The 21,308-nt window shown below is 40.5% G+C and overlaps 1 protein-coding gene across 2 annotated transcripts in view; it reads right to left on the minus strand.

The window, feature by feature from the left end:
- Positions 1 to 21,308, minus strand: part of SLC1A1 (solute carrier family 1 member 1) — an 87,725-nt gene that overhangs the window by 18,846 nt on the left and 47,571 nt on the right. For both annotated transcript variants that reach the window (XM_053573734.1, XM_053573733.1), the window contains 2 exons: positions 2,734 to 2,826; positions 995 to 1,109 (listed from right to left, as the gene is read on the minus strand). In XM_053573734.1, coding sequence (XP_053429709.1) covers positions 995 to 1,109; positions 2,734 to 2,826 — 208 coding nt within the window. The remainder of the gene's footprint in view (positions 1 to 994; positions 1,110 to 2,733; positions 2,827 to 21,308) is intronic.

The raw sequence follows: 21,308 nt of genomic DNA on the forward strand, positions 1-21,308 counted from the left end.
TACTGAGTAACTGACATGCCTGCTATCTCTGGTGAAAGGAGTTGGCAGGTGAACACCCATTGTCAAAAGGCTATTTATTCTTTAGTATTCTGCATATTTCTGTTTTCATCAATGAGAATGTGTGCATACTGAGGATCCATCGTATTCCCAATTTTTTATCCCAGTTGCAAATATCAGAATTATGAATTAAATATTATGTAATATGAGTATGAAAAGGAATATATGGTTTCTATAAAAACTAAGCTTAATGCCTGGAAATTCAATAAAGGCAAATGACTAAACTTCTTATGGTTAAATTAGGTATGGGAAGACAATTGAAATGAAAAGATTTTCTTTTTTGGCATTTGGCTTTCTTCGCAATTTCTAAGGGTTTGCTGCTCTCATCTATGGAAATTTAATCTGGGAATTGCAAATGATGCATTTATAAGGTCTGCATATGTAACAGAAACCATACGAAATTACAAACCGACAAACTCTAAGACAAGATCTTGGCCCTACATCAAAATATCAGTGAATAAATGCATGTAAGTTTTAAGTGGAAACAAAATATGTAATACGTATCTTACATCTTTTTTATGAGTCTGTGGTTTAATTGCTATTTTTATTGATTGACATACAGGGTGGACAGAAAGTTTGTGTGCAATTTAAATTAGTTTACTAATTTACTGCTTCAGATAGAGAGTTTTCTTCTATGCAATTAAAAGATGTATTTCTCTAAGTGCACTTTGGAGCTGACCACTCAATCCAGCCAAGCATCCCTATGCAACAAGTATACTTTCCGCATCTTGGTTCCTTCCATTCCTTCTGGGAATTATGACCTGGAAATTAGGACTGGCTATGTAGTTTGCTGGGTCCAGAGTGAAATGACAATTCACAGTTCAATACTTGTTAAAAATTTTCAGATAGCAACAGCAGAGCATTAAACCACTCATGGGGCCTTGTGCACCTATACAGGTCCCTTGCCCACACAGCCACGTGCTGGCAAGACACTCACCGGATGAGGTCTAACATGGCATCTACAGTGCTGACTTCAGGCGTGCTGCCAGTCCTATCAATTTCAGTCACCTTCTGGGTGACACCAGGCTTGATACTCATCACCAGCACAATTCCTGTGACCAAGAACAGCACCCACAGAGCATTAGGAACCTTCCAGGGCACCTGGCGTGTCCTTCTTAGGACCAGCAGACATGGTGGTATCAGGCAACACTGTGATGAGGACTCTGAGGTCCAGCCAAGTGCCAAGCCACTGGGACCTTAGCATATACTTTTCCATTTAAGTGAATAAGCAGAAACAACTTCACCCCCTTTTTTTAATTGAAGAGGCTGCACCCCAGAATTGCTTCTGAAAACACCTGCTGAAGAGAATATTCTTTTTCCTTTTTTTTTTTTAACCTATGAGATCAGCCTAGGCAGGTGTAAGGGTGTAGATTATTCATTTTCCAGTCCAGGGAACTCATCATTATCTTTCTGTAAATTCTACCCACAGATTCTGGTTATCCTCTTAAGGATCATACAGAACCAGCCTTCCTTCCATACTATAGGCCTTTGAATATCTGGAAAGTTATCCTGTGGAAAAAATGATGTTCAGGGGTGGAGTGAGCACAAATAGATAGGAGTTAAGGGTAGATGGTTCATCTCGCCATAAGGAAGGTTGTCTACGTGGTAGAGCATCTGAATGTGCTGCTGTGGCCTTTGGAGTAATGAGCTCCTGTCACTTGAGTGTCCAAGTAGAGGTGGGAGGTTGTTTGACTGGAGGGGAGTGAGGCAGAAGAGGGTTCTTACCCTCTCCATTGCTCCAAGAGGAGGTCATGCTAATCCAAGGTTAGGGCTGTGGGATGCTGAATGGGCCAGTTTGCTAGTGGGGCAGTCACTAGGCAGTAAGAGCGTCACAGTGAGCCTGGTCCACTCTGTCCTTTTGGGGCTGCAGCAGGGGTATACACCAACTAAAAAGAAAGCAGCGCTTTGCCTTCTCACTGCTATTTTTCCTTTGTGTCTGTCTCCCTCAAGTACCTCATGAGAAGATGGGCCTTTGGTTTAGGGCAGAGTTCAGCGCCCCCCATGCCCCCTGGCCCAACACCACTAAAACCTCACCCTATCCCACCAGTCTTATCAGTTCATTAAAGCAGGGCTGCAAGGGTCACGCTGACTACAACATCTGAGTACATTCCCTTCCTTTCTTCCCACTATGAGTGCCCCTTTAAAAACCCACACTAGGTTACACAAGGTAGACCAAGCATTCTATACAAAACCATGCCAAAGTACAAAAGCTGCTATTCCCTTATTAGAACTTTCTCCCTCTTACAAGTGGGATTTATACTTGGCAAGGTTTTGTTCACCACTAGCTCTTGGTACTATGTGAAATGCCATCTTGCAGAAAACATTGTATAACTATACTCAACTCCATTATTATTAATAGACTAATTATCCAGTTTAAGAATTATATAAGCTCTTGGTTTCACTTCCTTCTATCCAATGATTCTGACAAGGCATAGAACTGTCACCCTTGAGTGACACTTAAGACTATAATAGGCAGTACCATGGCTTAAATTCCATCAGTATTATGTTTTCTTCACTTAAAAGGTGCTATATAGACCTCAAAAGAAAAAGCCTGATGGTGGTTTGAGAATAGTACTTAATGATTTTCAAAAAATATGTGCATTTATTAAAGCCCAACTACTTTTTGAATGAAAATTACAATTACATAGAGGAATATGATTCAGAAATACATGTTACCTAGAATTACAGCAATGGCCGTGGTACAAAAATAATACACGACAGCACGCAGACCGATTTTTCCGGATACATTGGAATCCAGCGCAGCAACACCTGAGGGGAAGAAGTTGAATTACATTAATTTTAATAAACAGATTTCCAGGTCTGGTGATTCTATCCTAAAAGTGTGAAAAAAAGCCGCTGAAAGCTGTTCTCTCCATCTACTAGGGCCATCTCTCAAAGTTGGTTTGAATAAGAGTCAAGGAGAAAAAGAAGCACTCAAAAACTCCAAAGAAAGAATTAAGAGCCGGGAGCCCAGTAAGGAGCAAACTCCCCACCATGTCAGCCTATGCTGCTGGGCCTTTGGCTCTCCTTGGGGGTGGTCATGAACAGTCACGAGGAGCCCATTCTTGCAGGTGCATTAAGAACTTCACTAAGACTTGGACATTATTATATCATTGGGTGTCCCTTATGGTAAACTCCCTTTGGACTTCAGTACTCAGAAAAATTTATCTTGAAGAACTGAGATAGTTCTTTTATCACATAATCAAAATCATCTAACTCACATAACCTTTTCTGTCAGAAAGTTTTTTACAGTCAACTGAAAATAATATTTATGCATGTTATAAAACTGTATGTATTCACTATCTGAAAAAAGAGAAAAACATAAAGATGAAAACAAAAGTCACTTTCTCTCATTTCCCGTAGCTAATATTCTGATGAATTTTCTTCCATTATTCTTTTCTCAATTTTTTGTAAACATAGATGAGAGAATGTTATAGTTTTTAACCCTCTCTTTTTTAAATATTCTATGATAAGCATTTTTCCTCATCATTACAGACTGTGAGGATAATTTTAACGGCTACATATTCCTGTCATGTGGCTATGCATGAATGTGTTTAATCATCCACTTATTGCTGGATCTTTAGATTGTCTCAATGCCAAATTCAATAATAAATGTCACGGTAATGTCATTATCCATTCATGCTAGCATATTTCCTTCCTCTTTTCATGATTTTCAAATTGCTTCTACGTGAACAACCTGACAGTGTGTGGCTTCTTTTGTGGGACAACTTAAAATCTCTCCTTGAAAGAGGAAGAATATAAATAAATACTCTCTTAAGGCACAGGTAATTTCAAACTTACAGTCACATACATCTAGTTTCAAATGGTCTTTGGCTACCAATAAAATAACTGAGTGTTGCCTGGACATGAAGGGGTTATCTCAGCAGTGATTTTCAACCAGCGTGCCAAAGAATATTTTTAAAGATCATTAGTGAAATTACTTCCGAAAGAAGTTCAAAGCACAGTAAGTATAGTCTTCTTTTCACTGTTTATTTTTTGATCAACATAATTTAAGTGTGCTATGGAAGTTTAACTGTAGGTTCAAGTGTGCTGTGAGATAAAAAAAGGTTAAAAAACACTGTTTGTCTGGAATGCCAAGGACAGCTATATTCAAGAAGGAAGGCATGCATCTTTCCTTGCTAAAATCTCGTGCTTTCCATTAAAGATGCTCGCATAAAGGGAGTGAAATGCTGCTCTCTAACTGGACTTCTAAATGGGAGAGGGGGCAAGCTGTCATTTGGAGGTTTCAGACATTACCCTGCCTTATTTCCAAAATGAAGGCCACATGTTGACTCAAATAATATGATCATCACTGAAAAATATTTTGTATCTTCACTATGTGTGAGTTGTCCCATAACTGTTCACAAAGCCTAAAGCACAGGGTCATAGGGAAAAAGGAAGAAGCTATTGCAAGGCAAGCCCAAGGGAAAGGTGGTAAAGCTGTGTGGCCACCAGCAGGCACAGGTAGCCTTGATATTCTCTTCTCACGCCATAAAAGGCCTGTCCATTTTTTAAAGTGACTGGGGGATTATACTTCTCACGTATAATTGTACATATTTGATGTGCAGGAAAACTCTACGAGGAAGCTATCACCATTATGACAAACAGAACAAGTCAATTCTCACTCAAAACACACCATTGCTGTGGTTGTTGATTGCTTCTTTGGGAGTCTGTTTTTGGAATCTCTGACCTCTGTGGCAACCACCACAGGATGTTGTTAAGGGCCATTCGCCAACCTCTGGAACACGCATGTACAATGACCATATGGTGCACACATTGCAACACTCACATCCTAGAATAACCTTGAGGATAGATTTGATATTCTTTCTTTGGGAAAAATTCAATTTGATGCAGTGAGACTTTCTTTTCCTGACAGCAAGACAATTAAAAATAATTATAGAAGAAACAATGGCAGCAGCAACAAAAACGTCAACAAGAATCAAAGGCTAAAATTCAGAAGCAAATGAACTATCTCCTGTTCACTTTAGGTCTCTTAAAGAAAGAGCAAACCGGGAGGCGGAGCAAGATGGCGGCCGAGTAACAGCTTCCTTGCATCTGGGCACTGTGAGTCTGGGGAGATAGGACTCCAGGCATCTCTGGCTGGTGGGATCTGCCTATCATCACCCCTGTGAGGATACAGGGAGTCAGGAGAGACATCTGGACCCCAAGAGGAGGAATAAAACAGTGGAAAAACGGCAAGTGGTTGCGTGTGTTCAATCCGTCTAAACCCACCCACAACTGTAAGTTCAGTAGCAGCGAGACTGCAAACCAGAAAGGCCTTACCTGTGAACTGTTTTGTTGTCTTTGGACTTGGCACTCAGTTGAACGGCCTTGGGGCAAGCCCGAGCAGGAGTGCGGAGAATTTTGGCCGTTGTCTAGGGCCCCAGTCTGAGTCGCTGAGCCAGACGGAGCTAATAGTGTTTGGCTGTGGGTCACAGGGAGCCATTGTGAGCGATCTTCCCCAGCAAGCTCCGACCTCAGGGTCGCAGAGCTAGAATTGGGTGGGAGATGGTAACCCAGTGACCCAGTAGCCTAAGGGTGGGATCTGAGCAGCCTTGCAGCCCTAACCCTCAGGGGCAGAGTGAGACCGCTTTTTGGCACACTGGGTAAGTGGATAGCCACGTCAGCAGTGATTCCAGAGACAAGCACTTTCCTGGGAAAGCATCTACTCAGCAAGTTTACAAGTTCAAAGTGCCTTTTAAGTGGGCTGAAGAGAGATTTAGGGTGTCTACCTGCTGGGGTTTGAGAAATCAGCAGCCTCCAGTCGTATCAGAACTGTGATTAACATCTCATACCCCAGAAGACCACGTGTTGCCCAGACAATATTCAATAACATATACAAACTGCTTTGTTTTTGGTTGTGTTTTTTTTGTTTGTTTGTTTCTTTTTGGTTTGGTTGTTTTTTTTTTGTTTAGTTTGATGTTGTTGATGTTGTTTTGTTTTTTAATTTCAACCTTTTCCATACAGATCCTTTTTCTTTCTCAATTTTTCTAGTTTGATTATAATTTCCCATTGCTGCCTTTTTCAATAACTAGAACTTCATTTTTGCTACTGTTTCTACCGCTATTATTTGTTTTTTCACCCAATTTTATCCTGTAAAGTTTTCTGTTTGCTTGTTTTGGTTTGATTTATAGCATTTTTGTCTTTCCTCTCTACTTGGTGGAGGTGGGGTACTGTGTCTGATCAGGTTTGCAAAGAGCTGCTGACCTCAAGGGAACCACCCAACTGGGCACACCCAGAACGTGGTTTATTTTTTAAGGTTGTATCAAAGTACCCTACTGTACACCTATATTGCTCTGTCTCCCTCTTTCTGTGCCTCTCTTCTTTATGTCAATATTCCTTTTACCCATCCCTTCTCCTTTCTCTATTTTTCTTTTTTTTTCTTATCACTCGGTCCTCCTTTCTTTCATCCCTTTTTTGCTCTTCAGCCTTCTCACCCTTCTGGTCCTGTAACCCTTAGTCCACAGGCACGAGAACTTAAAGAGCAAGAGGAAGTGAAAGGAAAATTAGGGTAAGGAAATAGATAAAAGAAATCACTCATGAGGAAGAATCAGTAGAAAACTCCAGGCGACATGAAGAACCAGTCCAGAACAACCCCGCCAAGGGACGATGAGGTAGCTACTGCAGATGATTCCACCTATAAAGAAATGTTAGGAATGACAGAAAGGGAATTTAGAATATACATGTTGAAAACAATGAAGGAAACTGATAATAAAGTGGAAAATAACCAAATGGAAATCCAAAAACAGAATCAAATAAGAGATGAATGATATGAAGAATATAAAAAGGATATAGCAGAGCTGAAGAAACTGAAACAGTCAATTAGAGAACTTAAAGATGCAATGGAAAGTATCAGCAACAGGTTAGACCATGCAGAAGAAGGAATTTCAGAGGTAGAAGACAAAATTCTTGAGATAACTCAGATAGTAAAAGTTGCAGAAAATAAGAGAGAGAAAGCAGAACGTTCACTGTCAGAATTATGGGACTTTATGAAGCGTTCCAACATACGAGTTATAGGAATCCCAGAAGGGGAAGAAGAATGCCCCAGAGGAATGGAAGCCATACTAGAGAATATTATAAAAGAAAATTTCCCAAATATCACCAAAGATTCTGACACACTGCTTTCAGAGGGATATCAGACCCCAGGTCGCCTCAACTCTAACCGAGCTTCTCCAAGACACATTGTGATGAACCTGTCCAAAGTCAAGACAAAAGAAAAGATTCTGCAAGCTGCCAGGAGTAAGCGCCAGTTGACCTACAGGGGCAAATCCATCAGAGTGACCGCAGACTTCTCTAATGAAACTTTCCAAGCAAGAAGACAATGGTCATCTACCTTTAATCTACTTAAACAGAACAATTTCCAGCCCAGAATTCTGTACCCTGCTAAGCTAAGCTTCAAAATTGACGGAGAAATCAAATCATTTACGGATATACAAACATGGAGGAAATTCGCCACAACAAGACCAGCTCTACAGGAAATATTTCAACCTGTTCTGCGCACTGACCACCACAATGGATCAGCAGCAAAGTAAGAACTCAGAAATTAAAGGACAGAACCAAACCTCCACACTGATGCAAAAGATAAAACTAAGCAATGGACTCTCACAAAATAAGACGAATAGAATACTACCACACTTATCAATTATCTCAATAAATGTTAATGGCTTGAATTCCCCACTGAAGAGACACAGATTGGCTGACTGGATTAAAAAGCACAAGCCATCCATTTGCTGTCTGCAAGAAACACACCTGGCTTCAAAAGACAAATTCAAGCTCCGAGTCAAGGGTTGGAAGACAATTTTTCAGGCAAATGGATTTCAGAAGAAAAGAGGAGTTGCAATCTTATTTTCAGATACATGTGGATTTAAAGCAACTAAAGTCAAAAAAGACAAAGATGGTCACTTTATATTGGTCAAGGGAAAAATACAACAAGAAGACATTTCAATTCTAAATATTTATGCACCCAATTTAAATGCTCCCAGATTCTTGAAACAGACCTTACTCAGTCTGAGCAATATGATATCTACTAATACCATCACAACAGGGGACTTTAACACTCCTCTTACAGAGATGGACAGATCCTCTAAACAGAAATTAAACAAAGATATAAGAGATTTAAATGAGACCCTAGAACAACTGTGCTTGATAGACGCATATAGAACACTCCACCCCAAAGATAAAGAATATACATTCTTCTCATCACCCCATGGAACATTCTCCAAAATTGATCATATCCTGGGACACAAAACAAATATCAACAGAATCAAAAGAATTGAAATTTTACCTTGTATCATCTCAGACCATAAGGCACGAAAAGTGGAACTCAACTCTAACAAAAATGCTCAACCCCACCCAAAGGCATGGAAATTAAACAATCTTCTGTTGAATAACAGATGGGTGAAGGAAGAAATAAAACAGGAAATCATTAACTTCCTCGAGCATAACAACAATGAAGACACAAGCTACCAAAACCTGTGGGATACTGCAAAAGCAGTTTTGAGAGGAAAATTCATCGCTTTAGATGCCTACATTCAAAAAACAGAAAGAGAGTGCATCAACAATCTCACAAGAGATCTTATGGAATTGGAAAAGAAGAACAATCTAAGCCTAAACTCAGTAGAAGAAAAGAAATATCCAAAATCAAATCAGAGATCAATGAAATTGAAAACAAAAGAATCGTTCAGAAAATTAATGAAACGAGGAGTTGGTTTTTTGAAAAAATAAATAAAATAGATAAACCATTGGCCAGACTAACGAGGAATAGAAAACTGAAATCTCTAGTAACCTCAATCAGAAATGATAAAGGGGAAATAACAACTGATCCCACAGATACAAGAGATCATCTCTGAATAGTACCAGAAACTCTATGCCCAGAAATTTGACAATGTGAAGGAAATGGATCAATATTTGGAATCACACCCTCTTCCTAGACTCAGCCAGGAAGAAACAGAGCTCCTGAACAGACTAATTTCAAGCACTGAGATCAAAGAAACAATAAAAAGTATTCCAACGAAAAAATGCCCTGGTCCAGATGGCTTCACTCCAGAATTCTATGAAACCTTCAAGGAAGAGCTTATTCCTGTACTGCAGAAATTATTCCAAAAAATTGAGGAAGAAGGAATCTTCCCAAACACATTCTATGAACCAAACATCAACCTGATACCAAAACCAGGAAAAGACCCAACCAAAAAGGAGAATTTCAGACCAATTTCACTCATGAATATAGATGCAAAAATTCTCAACAAAATCCTAGCCAATAGATTACAGCTTCTCATCAAAAAAGTCATTCATCATGATCAAGGAGGCTTTGTCCCAGGGATGCAAGGCTGGTTCAACATACGGAAGTCCATAAATGTTATCCACCATTTTAACAGAGGCAAAAATGAAGATCACATGATCCTCTCAATAGATGCAGAAAAAGCATTTGATAAAATCCAGCATCCTTTTCTAATTAGAACACTGAAGAGTATAGGCATAGGTGGCACATTTCTAAAACTGATTGAAGCTATCTATGACAAACCCACAGCCAATATTTTACTGAATGGGGTAAAACTGAAAGCTTTTCCTCTTAGAACTGGAACCAGACAAGGTTGTCCTCTGTCATCTTTACTGTTCAACATAGTGTGGAAGTTCTAGCCAATACAATTAGGCAAGACAAGGAAATAAAGGGAATCCAAATGGGAGCAGAGGAGGTCAAACTCTCCCTCTTTGCTGACGACATGATCTTATACTTAGAGAACCCCAAAGACTCAACCACAAGACTCCTAGAAGTCATCAAAAAATACAGTAATGTTTCAGGATATAAAATCAATGTCCACAAGTCAGTAGCCTTTGTATACACCAATAACAGTCAAGATGAGAAGCTAATTAAGGACACAACTCCCTTCACCATAGTTTCAAAGAAAATGAAATACCTAGGAATATACCTAACGAAGGAGGTGAAGGACCTCTATAAAGAAAACTATGAACTCCTCAGAAAGGAAATAGCAGAGGATATTAACAAATGGAAGAACATACCATGCTCATGGATCGGAAGAATCAACATTGTTAAAATGTCTATACTTCCCAAAGCAATCTACCTATTCAATGCCATTCCTATCAAAATACCAACATCGTACTTTCAAGATTTGGAAAAAATGATTCTGCGTTTTGTATGGAACCGGAAAAAACCCTGTATAGCTAAGGCAGTTCTTAGTAATAAAAATAAAGCTGGGGCATCAGCATACCAGATTTTAGTCTGTACTACAAAGCCATAGTGGTCAAGACAGCATGGTACTGGCACAAAAACAGAGACATAGATACTTGGAATTGAATCGAAAACCAAGAAATGAAACTAACATTTTACAACCACCTCATCTTCGATAAACCAAACAAGAACCTACCTTGGAGGAAAGACTCCCTATTCAATAAATGGTGTTGGGAGAACTGGATGTCTACATGTAAAAGACTGAAACTGGACCCACACCTTTCCCCAATCACAAAAATTGATTCAAAATGGATAAAGGACTTAAATTTAAGGCATGAAACAATAAAAATCCTCAAAGAAAGCATAGGAAAAACACTGGAAGATATTGGCCTGGGGAAAGACTTCATGAAGAAGACTGCCATGGCAATTGCAACAACAACAAAAAGAAACAAATGGGACTTCATTAAACTGAAAAGCTTCTGTACAGCTAAGGAGACAATAACCAAAGCAAAGAGAGAACCTACACAATGGGAAAGGACATTTGCATATTTTCAATCAGACAAAAGCTTGATAACTAGGATCTATAGAGAACTCAAATTAATCCACATGAAAAAAGCCAACAATCCCTTATATCAATGGGCAAGAGACATGAATAGAACTTTCTCTAAAGATGACAGACGAATGGCTAACAAACACATGAAAAAATGTTCATCATCTCTATATATTAGAGAAATGCAAATCAAAACAACCCTGAGATATCATCTAACCCCAGTAAGAATGGCCCACATCACAAAATCTCAAAACTGCAGATGTTGGCGTGGATGTGGAGAGAAGGGAACACTTTTACACTGCTGGTGGGACTGCAAACTAGTACAACCTTTCTGGAAGGAAGTATGGAGAAACCTCAGAGCACTCAAGCTAGACCTCCCATTTGATCCTGCAATCCCATTACTGGGCATCTACCCAGAAGGAAAAAAATCCTTTTATCATAAGGACACTTGTACTAGACTGTTTCTTGCAGCTCAATTTACAATCGCCAAAATGTGGAAACAGCCTAAATGCCCACCAACCCAGGAATGGATTAACAAGCTGTGGTATATGTATACCATGGAATACTATTCAGCCATTTAAAAAAATGGAGACTTTACATCCTTCGTATTAACCTGGATGGAAGTGGAAGACATTATTCTTAGTAAAGCATCACAAGAATAGGGAAGCATGAATCCTATGTACTCAATTTTGATATGAGACAATTAATGACAATTAAGGTTATGGGGGGGCAGCAGAAAGAGGGACGGAGGGAGTGCTGTTGGGTCTTGGTGTGTGTCACACTTTATGGGGGCAAGACATGATTGCAAGAGGGACTTTACCTAACAATTGCAATCAGTGTAACCTGGCTTATTGTACCCTCAATGAATCCCCAACAATAAAAAAAAAAAGAAAAAAAGAAAAAACACACACAAAAAAAACAAAACAAACCAAAACAAAAAAGAAATACACCATGAAATATTCAAGGAGAAAAAAAAAAAGAAAAGAGACATAAGCATTCTCAAATAATTACAAATGCAAAGGAGACAAATGTTTCACACTGGAATTAATTGAATTAAAAATGATATTTTAATAGAATTTGGATATGTACATATGTATCAAAATAAAGATATATCTATTTAATACATAAAAAAGAGCAAACCATAATGCAAATATACAAGTTTGTGAAGTACATTATATGATTATAAAACGTGCCCATTTCATTGTAAAGCTCAGTACATTATTTTGATAAAATAGCTACAATTCTTTACAATAATGATAGGTTAAAAATAAACTAGGAAGTCGCCACATTAACAGACACGAAGTAACGTGTTACAAGCACTTAAAACCCTCATCTAATACAGGATTTATTTTCAGATGTATTTTCCTATCCAATTTAAGTAGATTTTAGCCCCTGATGTGCTCACAAGTGACAAGAGACAGGATGGCTACAAAAACGTTCTCATGTGTGCCTGGTGTGTCTGGTGCCCTCTCAGGATTTTCTTCCAGCTGTGAAACCAATTAAATGTATGTGAGTAATTGTTTCCAGCATGTGTTAATATGTCTTAATTTCTCTTAATGTTTTGGCCACAGCCTGGTGCTCCAGGGCTCAGGTGGCAATAAAAGGCTTTATAACAATGAGATGTGTGGTGGAAATGTCTTAAACAAATATGGCCTGCTCCTCTGCTGCAGCACAGCAACTATCTCAGAGTCACTTTAAGGAAGGGCTTTATTTCCCTTTTGTCTAATCCACCTTTGTCCCACAGTGTTCCTGGATATCTTGGAAATTTACTCACATCACCAATCATATTTCTCTACACTCTATAGTTACCCCTCTACCTCTCTCAACCAAGGGCAGAGCTAGTCCCCAAATCCAGGCAGGGAAACAGTCTAATCTTTAAAAACCTCTATTATAGGAACATTACAAAACTTAAAGGCTATGAAATGTCTGTCAGATAGTGTAAACACCCCACCTGCCAATTATATCATAATGATGATGGTGACAATTATAATAAAAATGATAATGATGACAAAAGACACTATATTGAGCAATGACTGCATGTTAATTCCTTATCCTTTATTCTCACTATAACCCCAGGAGGCAGGCATTATTATCCCAATTTTATAGAGGAGAAAGCTGTAGCTCCTGAGGACTAAGCCACATACCTGATCCTAATGCTGGTAAGATGCATGGTGGAACTGCAATCCCCCCTGGTGACCCCACAGGCCACACTCTCAACCACTTTTCCCTGCTGACTCTGTCCATGAGCTGCAGCATTCTAGACCAGCACCACCCCACAGAGCTTCCTGGTGGTGGGCATGTTCTGTATCTGTGCTGTCCTATACAGTAGCTACAAACTACATATGGCTAGTGAGCACTTGAAACATGGCCAGTGTCACTGAGGAACTGAATTTTAATGTTATTTAATTTTAATTAATCTCAATTTAAATAGATACAGGTGACTGATGGCTTGATAGCAAAAAGTGTAATCTCTGGACCCTACGAGAGTGTTTAATATTTATTAAGTGCTACTTCATGAAAGTAGCAACGAAAATAATTTTATGGTTGGGGGTCATCACAACATGAGGAACTGTATTAAAGGATCACAGCCTTAGAAAGGTTGAGAACCACCGTCCTAAGCCTTTTAAACATTTTTTCCTAATTGCCATTGCAACATTTTAAGACCACAAATTGAGTATCTCTTTATATACTAGATGAGTACATGTGGTTTTCGTGTTTTTTTTTTTTTTGTTTGTTTTTTTCTAATAAGAGTAGGATTGTCTCCCTAACTCCAAATAAAAACATATTTTGCTCCCTGGAGGCCATACTATCCAGTCATCTATCTGAGGACGGCACCTCTCCATCCTCCATAACCTCACGTTGGGTTTTTATGCTCAAAACCACCTTGAGTTTCTTGCTCTCACACCAATCCCTGGAGGCTGGTGAATTCTAGAGGACCCCATCTAGTCCACTTTCTCCTGGGAGCTGGAAGCTGTCCTATGAGAGGTGACAAACGAGAGGGAACCGTGCATTCATACATTACTGAGCAGGTGCGACAGGGTCTGCGCAGAAATCAACACTGTTTAAAAATTGGACAGTAATGTTATTTCTGTTGAATGTAATAATAAAAAATAGGGCCAGTATTTTGTATGTCTCTTTTTTGTATCATTTCTCTGGCACTTCACTTTTTTTTTTTTTTTTTTTAAGAGTCAGGGCCTCCCTCTGTTGCCCAGGCCAGAGTACAGTCGCAGGCGCATGGCTCACTGCAGTCCTCCCGCCTCAGCCCCCAGTTAGCTGGGACTATAGGCACATACTAACATTCTGAGCTTAGTAATTCCCTTTTATTACATTTTAAAAAGTGATTAATCTGCGACAGATTAGAAATTTTAACAACTGGAGCAGTTTAAAACAACCTGCCTTGTGAAGGCCTAGAGCAGAAAACAGGTACTGTGGGGTTTCAGAGGACCCTGAAGTGTCGCAGACTGAGATGACCAGGGACTTGCTAGAGTAGGTGGCACCCGAATTGGGCAGAAAAAGATATGCAGGATTCTTTAGAACCAGGGACAGTTTGGGGCTGGGATATGGCCCAGAAACAGGAATAAAATCCAAGGTCATGCTTGGAAGATATAGGCACCTGCTAGCTCTTTATTTTAGAAAAAAGCATTTGCTTTTTTCACTTCAGGAGAAGGCTCTGACAAGCTGGGGTGTTGGCTCCCAGCCAAAGAAGTAATCATCTGAACTTTTTATAAAAACACTACAAAGGAAGCCATTGCTTGGCTAAACAATAGCATGTTTTAAAAATAAACATCCAAGGGCAAAAGACGACTCCTAGAACTCTCTGATGAAGCTACCACCCACTGAGAACAACATTTTCCTGACAACCTCTCTCCACCTTGCTGCTTAGGTATCAAAATTCAATCCTTTATTGGAAGTTCTTTTGGGTCTGGCATTGATGGTGCTTCACCATTGAGAGTGGACATAACCGTCAAGAAACTCACTATTGCCTGGGAGTTAAACCCCCCAGTGTGGGTGAATCCTGTCTCTCTGTCATCAGCAGAGAGGCCATTTGCACAGAAAAAGAAGTAGGTAGGCTTTGGTGGGACAGATTGGGCTCTAATCCCAGGCTCAGTTTCCCTATCTGTAACATGCAGGGTTTTAATGCCAATTCTCCTTTAAGGTAACTGGGGGAGCAAAGAGAACAAGCTCAGCTTGCATAGCAGTTGTGGGGATTAGAAATAATGTGTATAGTGTGCCCCGTACAATGCCAGCAACTTCACTGTGCTCAGGCCTCCAATATTACTGAATGAATGATAAACATGATGTGTGTCAGTGAGCAATGGAAGGCCCTTGACAGGCATTAACTCATTCTTTCCCGCCCCCACTCATCCCTTTATTATGTGGTCACTAAAGAGATCTTTTACAAACACAAATGAGGTCATTTTACCTTCTGGGATAACCCTCTATTGACCCTGAAGATAAAATAGAAAACCCTTACCCCAGCAAATAAGACCAGCAGGAGACACCTGCCTGCCTTCCAGCCCCACCCTGTGCTACCCTCCGGTTGTAGCACCTTCAGGCCTCTTGTGGAGCAGCACATCACACTCCTTCCCACTTCATGGCCTTTACACAGGCTCTTCCTCTGCCTACACTGCTATTCCCCCCTCTTCATTGGCTTTTAAGTCTTTCCCGAGTCCTTCCCTGAGCATCCAGGCTAAGCGAGGCTGCCAGATTTCTTTTCTGGGCATCCTGTATATATTATGTCTCACAGTTTTATCATGGGTTAATTACTTAATGTCATTCTTTCTCCCTAGACTATAAGCTCTGTGAAGACAGGACATCTCCTATAAATATGGTAACTCAGGCGTCAGGGTAGAAGCTTCTTATATGCTGGTGAATGTCACAAACTAGGGGCAGAGCAAGTCGTTTTGTACGAATACAGTTTGAATCATATGTGGGTAGCTCTGTTTGAAAATTGGCTCTGTGGCTTCTGATGCCAATTCAGGGACTTTCTAGAAACTTCTGAAAGTATCAGACAAAAAATAGTAAAAAATAAATTATATAGCACTGTAATGACACTATTACTATCTCTATTTTACAGCTAAGGACTGCTATAATTTGCTTCCCAGAGGCTCAAGTCCAGTCCCCTCACTGAGGCACATGAAGTCAACAGGGCCACATGCTCGCCCTGTCCATCTCATTCCTCCTCTTCAGGTTTCCAGCATTCCAGTTAGCATCACACTGTCCTTCCAAGATGCTAGGCCTTCTGCTATTTTCTTTACCCTAGAAAAAGTATCCTTTCCCTTTCACTCGATTTCCCTCCATCCTTTAAAACATCCCCTCGCAAAGTCCTCCCCACTGTCCTCAGACCCATAAAGCACTTGTCACACAGCATGTCATGTACTCTTTCTTGATGGGATGGGGATTAATTTTCTATCTTGTGTGCCCGACACTGCCTGGCTCATTGAAGATGGAATGAATGGATGAATGGGATCCCAAGTCTATGCATGCAGTACCTAGGAGGGTCTTTAGGATCCCCGCATGGTTTCTCTCTCCCCTTTAAAGAAACAAAATCAGGTTATGCTTAGCAGAGCTGTGAACTAGTCTAGTACCATTTTAGGCAGAAAGGAGGCTCAGCGTGGTTGATTCTGAAGCAGAGCATATCTGTCTCCTGTCACTTTTCATTCTACTGCTTGCAAGTGGCACGTGCAATACGGGAACTCTACTCCTTATACAACATGTGCTCCTATCATCTTTGAAGGACAGGCAGTGTAGAAATCAAAATATTATAATACATTCTCTGGCTTCAATAGCTATGATCTAACTCAACACAAACTTCCTGATGATCCTAGGGAAATGTTTAATTCATGTGAGTAAAACTGCTTAGGCCATTTTATTTTCCTTGTTCCCTAACAAGGCTTGGAAAAGAGAGAGGAGGCACTTAAAATTCAGGAAGAGCCCACTGGTTCCAGATGTTGCAAATGAGGCGAGAAGCTTCATTTTCAGAGTATGTGGTCTTAATGCACAACCTTGTCTTCCCCAGCATTGTTTCACATGTATAAACAACTCTGAAATGACAACTTCATGGAAACCGAACTGGACAACAAACAACCAATGTTTCAGGGAAAGCAGGCACACTTCTCCACCCCACTTCCCCCCAGCTGAAGTTGACATTAAATGCTCTTAGCTACTGAAGTTTGTTTATGGGCAGTGGCTTTTATTTAATAGCAAAGTAGTACGTATGGGCATCTTCAAGCCATACATCTTCTTGCCATTAGGGGGACTCCTGGACCCAGGTACGAGAAGACGGTGTGGGTGGCAGGACCTTAACCTCTTGGAGGTGGTTTTCTATTAGTCTGCTTTCATGCACTTGGGGTTAACAGACATTAGTTGAACAGAACCCTGTCTCAGGGAGGCACATAGCATGGTTATTTCCATCAGAGGATGTGGGATCATTTCCAGGTACACAGGCCTATGAGTAAATGAATACATAGCCTTAAAAAATACCTTCCCCAGCCCAAATGATCCCAGTGTGTTATCTCCTGTAAAGCCCAAATTTAATAATAAAGGTCTCCAAAAACTTTGAGTGACTTCATTTTATTCTGCTCCTTCTTCCAGTCTTCAGTCTCTTCGGGGCATTTATAATTCACTGCTTGGTGTGGCTGCTTATTTTGTCACCTGGATTCAATCTCAACTAGATTGTTATCTGGAGAGTCAGAGGCAAGTCTCATCTTTCATCTGTGGCAGGGGTCAGCTGCTGGCTGATCTCCTGTTTTTGTAAATAAAGCTTTTTGGCACAGAGTCGCCCCCAATAATTTACATATGGTCTGTGGCTGTCTTCCCATGACAGAATTGGGTGGTTGGGCAGAAACCACGTGGCCTGCAAACCCTGAAATATTCACCATCTGACCCTTTACAGACAACTCTTGTTGACGCCGGCTCACATATGTATTCTACATTTGGGTGTTGTTTAATAAATACTGTTTATAGCTAAGCTTTAGAAAGTTTTAATTTTTTTTTTCTTGGCTGGAAAGTAGTGAAAATCCTCTGCACTTACAGTTGAGGTCAAGCCCTAAAAATTGTGAAATCCTTGTATAGTTGCTCAAGTAACAATCATTTAAAAGCCTGGAGCAATTTTTTTTTTTTTTTTTAAATCTTTCAAGGGTAAAGTTCTAAATTTATCTTTGGAGAAGATTCCCACAATGGTAAATCCAATCATCCAACCAGTGGTCTTGAGGAAACAAAGTCATTGATAAACCCAGCACAAATGTTTTGTATAGATGTCTCCTTCTTGATAATGGGACTTTGTTTAGAAAGCAGAATTGGTATGAAGACTCACACTTGTGGCCAGAGGCTGAGGGCTGGGGAAGAAAAAGAGGGAGTTTTCTTCTTGGCTTGGTATAAACTTGGAATTCACTGAGCTGTGAGCTGGTGTTGCTTCTTGAAGAGCTGTGTGTGCTCTTGTCTGAGTAGGCATTTGTAGAAGATCTAGGATTGAGGTGTCAAAGGAATAGTTAGGAACAAGCTTCTCCTTGCTCTGGGGAAATAAATGTGCACAGGACTTGGCATGCACTTGGCCTAGGCCAACCTGGACAGAATTCAAGTTCTATAAGCTAGGAGGGTACCCAGAAGGTACCAGGGTATGGATTCTACTTAAGTCTTGTTATACGGTCCACAGGGCAAGACTTCCCTTGTCGCTGCGAGGAGTTTCTCTGATGTGGATATTTCATAACAGCAAGCATCCCAGGAAGATGTCACTCCCAGTCAGGACAGGAAGGCCTATCTCACAGTAAAACATTTCCTTCTTAAAATGTGGTGTCAGGTTCTAGGCTTTGGGGTGCAGCAGTGCTTGGAACACCTTTACGTGGAGAGAGAAGTTGGCCCCAGCCTCCCGGAGACAGGCTGGCAGCTAGGCAGAGGATAGCCCTGCTAAATTACCCTTGAAGCCCCTTTGGGGAGCAGCTGGATGTCACCTTTTGTTTTTGTTATTCCTATACCTTTAGCAAGGCTTTGTTCCAGGTAACAGTCTGGTTTCAGCCACACTATGGAGAATCAAAGTCTTAAGATGGAGGAAGAAAGTAAGGGAGCTCCTTAGGTCAAAACAGGTGGCAGTAGCCACAGGAGACACCAAAGACACAGCTGTGCCTAGTGAAGTGCTCTGGCTGGGGTGGAGGCATCAGATAGGCTGGAGTGAAAGAGCCAGGACCTGAGCCTGGCTAAGAGAATCCAAGAAGGATGCTCAGGGCACCTCTGGGAGGCACTCTGGGTGCTGTTCTGTTCCTGTGCTGGCCATAGGGGCTGCAGTCAGCATAACTTGGGCATTAAGGAAAATGTGACCTGAATTTAAACTCACTGGCTGGTGAGACCCGAATCAGGATTATTCCAGAGCTGCAATTCTTAGGTGTGTTCACAGCCATTTCCTCTGCAATTCCTTTGGTGGTTTGACATCAATACAGTGCACAACTCAGACAGTTCCATCCATTGGGAGGTGTGGGCAGGTGTGTGCGGAGCTGACTGAAGCTGAGTCTTCAAAACCTAAAAGTCAAACAGGTGGAGAGCCCCTCCATTCGGCAGCCCTGGCATCACTGAAGGGAGATATAGTGGAGCTCAACAAACGGCTGCAGCAAACAGGGCGGGAATGGGACCTTCTGGAAAAGAAATTGGCCAAGGCACAGAGGCTCCCATCCAGAAGGAGAGTTAAAGGACAGAAATTTAGCAAGTAACCTGGTGGATTAGAGCTGCACCAAGAGAGAAGGTTGAAGAACGCACATCAACCCCGCTGAGGTGAACTGCAACACCAAGGATAAAAAAAAAAAAGCTGAGACTTCAACCCAGAGTAACTGTTTCACTAGGGTCAGACAGAGACCAACTGAAAACAAGACAGAACCACTTAGCCCCACCATACCAAACAGGTCCCCAGGTTTTCAGGCTGTAGCACTGTATGGGTCCTCGACAAAGCACCAGGGGAAAAGTCAAACGGTGTAAAATAATAATGGGGTAGAATCAGCGGAAAAACTCTGGTAACATGAATAACCAGAATAGATCAACCTCCCCAAGGAAAGATATGGCAGATGTAACTGAAGATCCTATTCATAAACAGCTGGCCGAGATGTCAGAAATCAAATTCACAATTTGGATTACAAACAAGATTAATAGAATGGAGGAAAATTTGGAATTAGAAATTCGAAGAGAAATTCAAAAGTCAGAATTAGAAATTCGAGGAGAAATTCAAAAGTTGTCTCAAGAATTTAATGAATTTTAAGACAAAACCACCAAAGATTTTGACGCACTGAAGCAAGAATTTGCAGCCCTCAAAGATCTGAAAAATACAGTACAATCCCTCAGTAACAGAGTGGAGCAAGCAGAAGAAAGGATTTCCGACATTGAAGACAAAACTTTTGAACGCTCTCAAACTCTCAAAGAGGAAGAGAAATGGAGAGCAAAAACGGATCATTGTCTCAGAGAGCTCTGGGATAATTCGAAGAAGGTTAATATCCGCCTCATTGGAATCCCTGAAAGTGATGAAGTGGCCTTGCAAGGCACAGAGGCCCTTCTCTATGAAATTATAAAAGAGAATTTTCCAGACATGCCAAGAGATTCTGAATTTCAGATAGCAGACAGTTTCAGAACCCCAGCACAACTCAATCCGAATAAGACATCCCCCAGTCATATCATAATTAACTTCACTAAAATTAATATGAAGGAGAAAATTCTGAAAGCAGCCAGACATAAGAAATCCAATACCTACAAAGGGAAGAATATTAGAATGACTGCAGATCTCTCTGCTGAAACTTTTCAAGCCAGAAGAGGATGGTCATCGACTTTTAATCTCCTAAAACAAAACAATTTTCAACCCCGTATCTTTTATCCAGCTAAACTGAGTTTCATTTATGATAGAGAAATTAAATACTTCTATGACTTTCATATGTTGAAGAAATTTGCCATAACCAAACCAGCTCCACCAGCCCAATCCTCTACCACAAAAGTAAACTCACTCAGAAACTTTTGATCAAATTCCAACTTTCACAGTGGCAAAAGGATTAAAAATGTCCACTAGACTTTTGAAAAACTCGATACCCAAAATTTTACCAGACTTATCAATATTCTCCATAAATGTGAACAGCTTAAACTGTCCTCTAAAGAGGCACAGGTTAGCTAACTGGATACAAAAACTCAGGCCAGATATTTGCGGCATACAAGACTCACATCTTACCTTAAAAGATAAATATAGACTCAGGGTGAAAGGATGGTCCTCCATATTTCAGGCAAATGGTAATCAGAAAAAAGCAGGTGTTGCAATTCTATTTGCAGACACAATCGGCTTTAAACCAACAAAAGTAAGAAAGGATAATAATGGTCACTTCATATTTGTTAAGGGTAATACTCAATATGATGAGATCTCAATTATTAATATCTATGCACCCAACCAGAAAGCACCTCAATTTATAAGAGAAACTCTAACAGACATGAGCAACTTGATTTCCTCCAGCTCCATACTAGTCAGAAATTTCAACACTCCTTTGGCAGTGTTGGATCGAT

The sequence above is a fragment of the Nycticebus coucang genome, chromosome 2 (assembly GCF_027406575.1).
Source record: "Nycticebus coucang isolate mNycCou1 chromosome 2, mNycCou1.pri, whole genome shotgun sequence".
Taxonomy (NCBI): Eukaryota; Metazoa; Chordata; class Mammalia; order Primates; family Lorisidae; genus Nycticebus; species Nycticebus coucang.